This window comes from Morone saxatilis, unplaced genomic scaffold (genome assembly GCF_004916995.1).
Source record: "Morone saxatilis isolate NCDOM2014 unplaced genomic scaffold, NCSU_SB_2.0 Contig14, whole genome shotgun sequence".
Lineage (NCBI taxonomy): Eukaryota > Metazoa > Chordata > Actinopteri > Moronidae > Morone > Morone saxatilis.
In genome coordinates, this window is record NW_023339696.1 from 11,634,758 (window position 1) to 11,644,693 (window position 9,936).

The 9,936-nt window shown below is 41.3% G+C and overlaps 2 protein-coding genes and 1 non-coding gene across 3 annotated transcripts in view; 1 reads left to right on the top strand and 2 right to left on the bottom strand.

Moving 5' to 3' along the window:
* sdr42e2 (short chain dehydrogenase/reductase family 42E, member 2) overlaps positions 1–4,078 on the top strand; it is a 44,195-nt gene extending 40,117 nt beyond the window's left edge. Inside the window, exons 14-17 of the mRNA XM_035655091.1 lie at positions 269–334; positions 646–709; positions 798–871; positions 3,374–4,078. Coding sequence (XP_035510984.1) covers positions 269–334; positions 646–709; positions 798–871; positions 3,374–3,616 — 447 coding nt within the window. The 3' untranslated portion in view covers positions 3,617–4,078. The remainder of the gene's footprint in view (positions 1–268; positions 335–645; positions 710–797; positions 872–3,373) is intronic.
* Positions 4,079–4,454: 376 nt separating this feature from the next.
* trnal-uag lies at positions 4,455–4,536 on the bottom strand. The gene has a single exon. It is a non-coding gene; the product is annotated as a tRNA-Leu (tRNA).
* A 2,308-nt stretch (positions 4,537–6,844) lies between these two features.
* The window catches only part of cdr2a (cerebellar degeneration-related protein 2a), a gene marked incomplete in the record, with an annotated part of 7,573 nt that continues 4,481 nt past the window's right edge, over positions 6,845–9,936 (bottom strand). The window contains 3 exon segments of the mRNA XM_035655550.1: positions 6,845–8,081; positions 8,171–8,453; positions 8,600–8,914. Coding sequence (XP_035511443.1) covers positions 7,797–8,081; positions 8,171–8,453; positions 8,600–8,914 — 883 coding nt within the window.

The window sequence follows — 9,936 nt, forward strand, 5'->3', positions numbered from 1 at the left end:
ATGGACTTTACAGTGAAGTAGGAAACATCTTGTGTCCAGTAGGAAAACTTTAGACATGAACAAAATTTGCATATTCATAGATTGTTGAATCTTTAATGAAGCAGAAGGAGTAGATGTCTTTTTAAGGACTTTAATGTGGAAATTATACTTTTTTTGGACAAACAAATACCAGACACACCACCTCCAAGCAGATTATTTATGTATGTCATAATACATGTCTGGAGGGGATCTTTAAAGATAATGTGCATTGTTTTCTGTTCTTTCACAGAGTGGACAGTCCTATTTCATTAATGATGGAGTTTCAGTCAATGTATTTGAGTGGTTGAGACCATTGGTGAGTTAAATTACATTGACATTTTCCTTATTATCAACAAATCTCATAAAAACACCAAAACCAACAATGAATACTAACAAGTATGGTCTGTGAGTAAAAGCTTGATATATTTTATTCCTCTGTGCATAGAGCTCCAAAAACAATAACAAAACACATAAATGAGGCACACTGTTGTTCTGGGTGACATCTTCAGTAGGAACAAATGGGCTTAGGTCTGAGTGCTGAGAGATGGACTGACTCATTTGTTAATTTTGTCCATTTCATAAGATTTGTTTGAATTTACTTCCCTTTGTTTCATGTTTCTATTGCAGTTTGAAAATCTGGGCTACAGCGAACCGCTGATAACCCTTCCTGTTTCAGTCGTCTATTTAGCAGGTAGCTCATACCCCTCAGGCGTTTGTTTAAATATGTTGGTGGGTTGTTACTAACAATAACTCTATGTATGTTTTTCTTCTATTTTCAGCCAACTTGGTAGAATATTTACACAAAATTCTGAGACCTGCGATAGAAGTGCCTCTCCTATTTACCCAAAGTGAGGTAATTATGCCTCTTTCTGCCTCTGCTGCTTTTAAAACCTTTATTCTGACTTGAATGAACCAAGTGTGCCCTCATTATAACACGTCTATGGTGTTGAAAGTTACAATGCTGTGGACCTGTGTGTGAACACATGCATGCAGAGGTACCTACTGTACCTAATTGACAGCCTTGTATGTTGCAGATTGGTTACCTGCTCTCTTGTGAGCAGATTCTTGTTTAAGTCTCTCCCACAACAGTGAAGACAGACTTCATTAGGGCGGGTATTTTCCTATCAGCCCCTCTGCTCTCCCCCTCCCCTCATCTCTCTTGTGCATGAATTATGTAAAACTATGTGACCCTTTCATGAAGTCAAAAATATGAACAAATAACAAGTTCTCATAGTCACTGGAAGCCTTTTAATACTGTCTGATGGTCTGCAGCAGTATTAAAAACACAGGAATTGTATCGGGATGAGGGCAGTTTGCAGTAATCCTGCCTGGGGAGGCCTTTTTACGATGCATCTTAAGGAGCCTCCGTCACGGCGTGTAAGGTCCCTCATGAATGTGTGATGAGGCGGAAACCAAAGCTGAGCCCGTGGGCCTGCACCTGGAGCTCATTCTGTCAGACAGCTGCCGGCCGGGGGATCGATGATTGTCCTGTGAATAAAACATAAACTACTGTGGGTCAGAACAGGAAGTTCAAGATGAGGTTTGCAGGAAGTGACCTCAGTACAGTGGCTGTTGCTATGGTGAGCATGGTTGGGCAGCCTCTCGGCCGGGCTCGAGTGAACCTGCCAACTCTCAGGTTAAGCCATTGCGTGACGCGCAGAGGAGTTTTTCCTCTCGTACATAAAGTCCAGGTCTGGGAACACATGGAGGGAGAGGCAGTTTCAAATGTCAAACCAACTGCAGTTTAAACACCGCAGAGAGCTGCATCAAGGCTCACTGCTCAACAGTCTTTTATCTTGAAGCATTCAATAACCTTAAGTCTGGTGATGTCTACCTATATTTTTCTTAACAAATCCCATTAAAAGACCAAAACCAACAATGAATTGATCCTGATCCTGTGTATCTAAAGCCTGATACATCTTATTCCTCCTTGCTGTAGAGCTCCGCTGTCGACCAAAAACTGTTAAAAACACATAAATAAACCACGCTGTTGCACCAGTGCAAATGTTCATTTATTATGTTGAACATGAACACTTAAGTTTATTTTGATTCGATCACACATTCACCGTCCTGCTGCTGTAAAGAGCACCGAATGTGTATTACAGTATGTCTTCAGTAAGACTGTAAGGGCTTGAATCTGAGTATCACACAGTGCTTGCAATAGGCCGGTACTTGCTGGCACTACTGAATCTTTTCCACAAATACCCTTACTTCTTTTCAAGTCCATGTACACACCCCTAAATACCTGCATAACGCTTGATTTTTTTTCCACGAAAACCTGCCTGTCTCTGCTTCTGATTGGCTAGTGTTTGTTGCCTTTGTTGGTTTGGTGGGTTAGGTTTAGGCATGAGGAGGGAGATGGTTAGGGTTAGAGAAGAATGCAGAGTAGGGGAGGATTACGGGTGGCAGAGCGCTGAAAATGACACAGAAAACTGCGACAACCCAATGCTCTGATTCATTATCCAGCGTTAGCTTCACATCATTATATACAAATGAGGCAACATAAAAACATTTTCTTTCTCTCAGAATGAATATTTTTACTCACATAGGAATTTGAATGCTTTTACTTTTACTTACTTACATTGACGTATTAGTACTTTAGGATCTAAATAGTTCTTCCATTACCGCTGGAAGGCACATTTTATGTCCTTGACCAGATATTAAAAAGGAACCTTAAATCACTACCACATTACAAACTACATACTTTATTAAAATATCATCTATGTCCTGAATTCAGTGAGGTAATGCCCGTGGCAGTAAATGACTTTTTAATGCAGATTCGTCTCAACTGATGGAAAATTGAAGGCAGTTAAAAGGCACAGCGACGAGACAGGTAGATATATATATAGTCAGGTTGATTGTCAGGTCAGACAGGATGAGCAGGACTTGGTTGTAGCGTCTGTGTCTACTGTCTAACAATGACAATATACTGGTAGATCAATAAGTAGCAACCTGGTATGAGTCATACAGTGGAACTGGAAGAATTCCTGTACGAGGTGTCTGCTGATTGAAGCAGTTTTGCAGTAAGAGAAGAAGAACTGACAGGCTTTAAAGAGCTCCTCGTGTCCTGGTGGTGTCAGTCCGAACTCTTCTATCACGGCGTATACTTCACATGCAGACACCTTATCCCCGGGCGGTAAGAAGATGCAGTAACCGGAGGCACCAGTCAGTCACAGGCTATCAGAATGTAAAACCACGTTTGCCAAATAGAGGTTAATCTGAACCATTAGCTGGACAGTATGACCTTTAACTTGGTCTCTGCAGCAGCTTAAAGAGCTTCTAGGGGTGATTTCTGTCTCAATGGGAATCCTTTGTGAACTATTATTTAACACAAACGCCCCATCTTCCACTGCAGGTGAGGAGCATAGCTGTGAGCCACACCTTCAAGATCGACAAGGCCCGTCGAGAGCTGGGTTACTGTCCAAAGTCCTACAGCCTGGCGGACTGTGTGGACCAGTACCTGAAGACCAGACCGCCTCGCTCCAGCCAGCCTCCTTTCAACCTCTCCTGGACCCCCAAGCTGCCCCGATACCTCGTCCTGCTGCTGCTGATGGGTCTCGGCCTGATGCTACTGATGCTATCCTGCATACTGTCCTAGAATGAAACACTTTTTCACTGTAAAAATACTGCACAGCTGCACAATAAAACTTCATGTACATGTGATTTATTAATGAAACTCACCAGATGCAATAAAATACGCCCTAAGAATAAGTCTTCAGGACGTTAGGTTATGTCATTTCTCTGCTTAATTTTTCAGATACTGTCATTTCTTCCACATTTTTTTGATGTTTGTATATTTGTGTGCCTAATTGCAAAAGGAAGAAACTACCAGGCTGCTGAAAAGTATTAAACCTGAGTTGTGTGAATGTTCTTGTTTTCTCTACAGTTTGAAGGTTACTATGATTTTATTAAAAGGAAAAGAAATATCTAACTTTGTATTACAAATATTTCATTGATTGCATTTAAAGTTTACCTCCAGCTTCTGTGGTAAAGATTTGTTGTGGTTTACGCATCTTTAGATTAGTATTTAATTAGTAATTTTGTACTCTTTTTAGCAAATAAAAGCATCAACAATAAATTCCAACGACCATTTCATATATATGATCAGCATACTCCTTTCTCTAAATTCTCTTTTTCTCACTTAAAAAAGGGAAAAGCATTCATTTTTGTTAAAATATATCCATTAACTAAATTATGTATTATCCAGCACGTAAACATAAACTGGTGGCCCGAGTCAGCTGCCACATGAGGGCGCACTTGTACTGCCAATGATCTTTCCCATGTATGTAGTGTGTGGTCATCTGTATCAACAGCATGAGCCACACAAGCGTATATGTGGTGTTTTGACATAACTAAACACACGCGTGTGAACTAGCTCCGTGCGTGACTGTATTGGGAAAAACTGATGAGATCAAAGCCGCAAAATGAAAGAATTCTGGCAGCGGTGGGATTCGAACCCACGCCACCGAAATGACTGGAGCCTAAATCCAGCGCCTTAGACCACTCGGCCACACTACCACTGTTCCGCAATGAATGCATTTACACTTAAATTATCACATTTTCTGTATTTGAGTTTGTATAGATGTTGTTAACGTGACACACCCGCGATGTGAGATTTATAAGGATAGTGTTAGACCCATAAAAACAGCGTTTTATATCTTTTATTTTTATGTTGTCGATTAACCGAACGTCTATTTACAGCCTAGTATTGCATTTCAGATTAGTTTTCTAATTCGTGTGAGTAATTTCAGCTCTTAGTATCACCAGAATATCAGAAATGCAGCCGAATCACCAAATTATATTTTGATGATATTGGATTATTAGATTAGATTAGATTAGATACTTTATTCATCCCCAAGGGGAAATTCACAGTTTCCAGCAGTATCCCACAAACTGATAAATAATAATATATAATAATAATAATAAATAATAATAACGTAAAACAGCCAGGGAGGTCAATTTAGAAGAAACAATAGAATAAAGTAAATAATAGTAAAATAAACGAGCATGGGCTAGTGTCCTAAGGGCGATACACCGTATGTCAGTCAGTCAGTGGTCACATAAAGCATGAATTGATCTGTTGTAGCACTGAGTTACATACTGTCAATGGTGTGAACTTGTGGCTGGATGGCAGAGCTCCAGTCCCACAGAGAGGATTGGCCCTGAATAATTAGACACACTATTTCACTCTCAACCATCTCCCACCAGAGGACGGTTGGTGTCAGTTGGGTGTTCTGTTACCACTAGCAACAGAACCCTGACAAAGTTCCATGGCAGTTGGGGCCTAACTGACATTAACAGCTACTGGTCAGATCTGAGGATACACTATTGACAGTATATGTATTATTATATATATTATATGTATTGATAGATATCTTTTATCCAGCTTACTCCCCAAACTCCCTTGTTGAAGCGTTTATCTTTAAGTTAATTGTTGGTTTGTTAATTCAGCTGCCAACCTTGCTAGCCACCAAAGTAGCTGTCTGAGGCTAATGTGTTGCTAATGCTAACTCAACATTCTAAGTAACTGTTACTATTAAGCTATCTAGCATTCATTTACAGGGCTAACGGTTATATATTTGACTCTCTTTTACTCTTATGGTCTATATGTTATATATTAAATGAACTACTGTGTTACTTCCTATGGAGACCTAATCTTTCACTGCTGATAGCTTGTTTCTTTCTGCCATTAGGGACCATGTAAGTAATTTCACAACCAATCTATATTTTTGTGAATCCAGTTTTCTTATTACTGCACTAATGGATTTTTACAATACGTTTGGTCTTAACTCTTGTCCCATATCTCTGGTGATTTGCCTTTGTGGGGATTTCTGTGTAATGGTCTTGCCAAGACCTGTCCCTTTACGCAAGCGTTGGTATGCAATCCCCTTGTTTGGAGGTTTAATGGATTTGGGGCCAGTTGAAAGCAGGGTGAGGAAAATCTCAGTTATGTAAATCCTAATTATGAAAAGAGACAAAAGCCCCATTAATTGTTTGCTGGACCACAGAGTACACTGGGGGGGACGGAGGTCTTGAGGAACGAGTAGTCCTCCGGGTTTCAATTGGAGATAAAATACTTCACTGCTGTTGTGTGACTCAGTTGTTTCAGATACTGCAGGACAGGTTCAAACATCTCTGCCCACACAAACTATGGAGTAATCTCTCTCTCTTTTGCTAAAGCGAACAACAAATGTAGCTTTTAGATGCATGCACTCATGATGCCAGAGTTGGTGTTTTAGACATTACGACACAGAGAATACTCAACTGGTTCCTGCATCAATGTTTTTTTTACTAGTTAGTTGCAAGAAAAAAAACTTAGTTTTCATGGAGGACACCTATGAGGACACCTATGATCATACAGCGATGCCATCTGCAGCAGTATAAGATTCACAGCTTTAAAACAGCACATTGTTAAATGCCTCTACTATACTAGATTTTAGTCAGCGTTGCCCATTAAGCATCTTCTTTCCCAGGAGGATCACATCACATGGAAAGTTGAACGACAACACCTTTTTGAACTCAGGGTTTGTCAGGTTAGTAAAGTTCAGCCAATAAACGCTGAGAACCTGAACATTGTTTTATTTCTTCCTGTATGACTGACAGTTACCACAATATCTTCCAAACTGTTCTGATTTTGATTAAAAGGGTTGTAAGGATAAACAATTATTGAAGTCTTTATGTTCTATATTAAGAGCAGGAAGACAATTTCAGGCACAGGAAATTGTTTACAAATGAGGGAACGTTTCTTTTGTGCTTTCCATTCACCTCTGTATTTTTCTCCCAGTTACCTCCTGTGTTGGACAGAATAGTCACATCCACAAAATAAGCACCTCAGTGTACATTTAATTTAACTTCTGGTCACTCTCAGCTGCTCTGCATATTTAGCAACAAAAAAAATATATAATTTAATCTTCTTACAAACTTACAAACCTAAAAAAAAAAAAAAACTAAACAAAAAGAATAAATAAAACAGAAAATGTGATTCAGTCATAAAAAGTGTAGAGCTGTTATGTGTCCTACTGGTATAGAGAGTCAGAAGCTGTGCAGACATGAAAACAGAAAGCACATACTATTAAGAACAGTTTCCAGTGTCCACTGATATTTCTCTGGTGACGTGACCCCCAACCGGTGAACGAACCAACTATTGCCCAACTTACAAAAACCAACTTACACTTGCCGTTAAGCTAATCATCATAAACTCCTGAGTTACTTATTGCTACAGTTTTTCATCCTATTACAACATTCCAACATTTCTGTTTACATAAGTCGTACATAGCAGCTACATTTCCAACTCAAATCGACACACAAACATCGTTCAACGTCTGCATTTCTCTCCCAAACACCGAATGATCAAGTGGGCACAGGGTCAACACTATATATATGAACACTGTTGGAGGCGGACATAATACTTTAAGCATACTTTCTACCATCTGAATCTGATAACATATTTATATAAATATCTACCCATACAATAAATCTTTACCATCGTAAAGTGGTAAAGAACACCATAGTTATCACCATAGTTACAGCATTTGTTTGCATTTGTTGTTGAACTTTGGAACGCGTTCTCTCTTTATGTAACACTTCATTTTTTGATAAGGACGGAATAAAAGGAGCAGTGCTGACTAACAAAAGCACAGGTGCGTCACAATGACGGGAGATAAGAGGACTGCAGCATGTGTAACACGTACAGGGACCGGATGTTATTACAGCAAAGCGACCTCAAAGTTTCTCCTTTGTCAAACACGGACGAGTCCCCAGGATGATGAATGATACGATCATTTTGCAGAACCCTTGGAATCACTACGCTTGACCGGACGTCTGTTCTCGTTGAGGTCCTCTTTGGTCTTTTGGATGCAGGTGAAGATCTCGTTGAAGAGAGCCTTGTACTCGGGCTGCTGGCCGTCTTCCAGACCCGCCGTCAGATCAGACAGCGTAGCGGAGCTGGACAGGCGGCGGCGGGTCCGGATGCTGGCGAAGGGAGTGCTGGGCGTCTGGACGGCTTTATGGCTGAGCTCGTCTGTCGCCTGCTGGCACCGCCGCAGCAGCTCATCGTATTTCACCTAAACGAGGGGCACATATTTTAGGGGAAGTGTGCCGTGACTTCTACATCATCAAGATTGTAAAAGTGAACATGCTATGAATACACCACCTGCAGTGCGCTGTACTGTGCGTCCACCTCATTGAGCAGAGAGATGCCCCTCCGTTTCACCGCCTCCGCCCGCCTTATGCACAGCTGCTCGTGGCCGCGGCGAATCTCGTCTGGGTTCGTCGCTCTCAAAAAACTGTCGCTGAATCTCCTCTGCTGGCTGTGTCTTCTCTGCTCCTCATCCTTTTCGACCTTCTCCTCCATCTCATCCTGCCCCGGGCTGGATCTTTCTTCCGAGGCAAAGAATACTGTATCGGGCAACAGTAGCTGGTCTGGTCTTTTCACACTGGTGGGGGGAGTGGAGGGGACAAGTATTAAGAGAAATTGTTACAGGCCTGTGTTTGTCCTGTATCTCGAAAGTTGTATCCCCAAGTGTCAGACCTAAAAACTGAGCCAAAACAATTTCACAATTTGAATCCAGCCCAGGCCTACCTGTTGGCACAGTCTGCGCGCCAAAGGAGCCGCAGCTGCTCCACTTCGGCCTCCAGCTCCCTCTGCCTGGCCCGGCAGCCGTCCAGCATGGCCAGCCGCTGCTCCAGGCCTCTGTTCTCCCTGACCGTCAGCTCACTCTCCCGTTCTGCAGCCTCCCTGCGGCTCCGCTCCACTGCTATCTGGCTCTGAAGGGTCTGGATGGAGCGCTGGAGAGCTGTGTTTTCCTCCTCCGGGTCTTGGCATCGGTCTCGGTCATAGAAAGAGCCCTGAGGTGACCAGAGTCCGTCCACGCACACACTGTCGTGGCCTAGATGCCTGAGCCAGATGAAGGAAATGTCAGTAAATGTGTAAAAAATCCACTCCAAATCATATTAAGGTCACAGCACATCAGTAGTAGCATTTCAATGTACAAAGTATTATATATTTTTCTCAGAAAATTCTTCAAAATCATATTTTAGTCCCTCCTATAGTTTGATTCACTCACTATAACCTCTAGAAATGGTGTCCAAAAAATACAGATGAGCAGTAGCGAGGGATTTGAGTAATTTCTTTTGCTCTGGGAGCTGTTTTCTAATATCTGGATATCTACAGTACTGTAATGTTGTTCTGTCACACATTTTACTACAACAAATTGCAGATTCTGTACTTGGCCATACTGCGATTTTGTTAATATTTCAATTAATTGTGCAGCTCTAATTTTGCCCCACTTTTCCTGCCAAAGGTCATTGGGTCATTTTGCAGCCAAAAAAAAAAAAACCCAATTCCACTTCCTCCACAGGTCTCTATCACCAAAGATCCCTGTTGGGTTAATGCATATAATCCAGCACTTTAAACAGCCTTTATGTTTCCAATTTGCAATATGTCAGAGCAAATGAAACATCATGAGCTCTGAAGATTCGTCTGGTTCCCAGGCAAATAGCTTAATAGACTATAATAATAATATGCTAATTGCTTTATCTCTGATTTCTTCCTTCCTTTTTTCTCCCCACTACTGAAACTAAACATACGCCCTCGGGTGTTGCCATGAAACAATGTGTGTATACATAAAAAAAGATCTGTATTATACGTAACACATTTTCTGTTTATGTTAAAAATCGAGTCAGATTTTTGTACTTTACCTGATTTTAGGGCAACAAAAGTTACTCTTCTGTCATGAACACGTAGCGAACTAAAGCGACCGCAGAGTGTATGTATTAGTACACTGCTGACAATGGCTGAGGATTAACTTCCTCCTCCTTTGGATTATGTCTAAAGGAGGAGGTCTGGTCTGGCTCTGGGTGACCTGTAGTTGTCCAGTCAGCACACAAGGGGCTCAGACAGCATTGCACTTTGGGTAA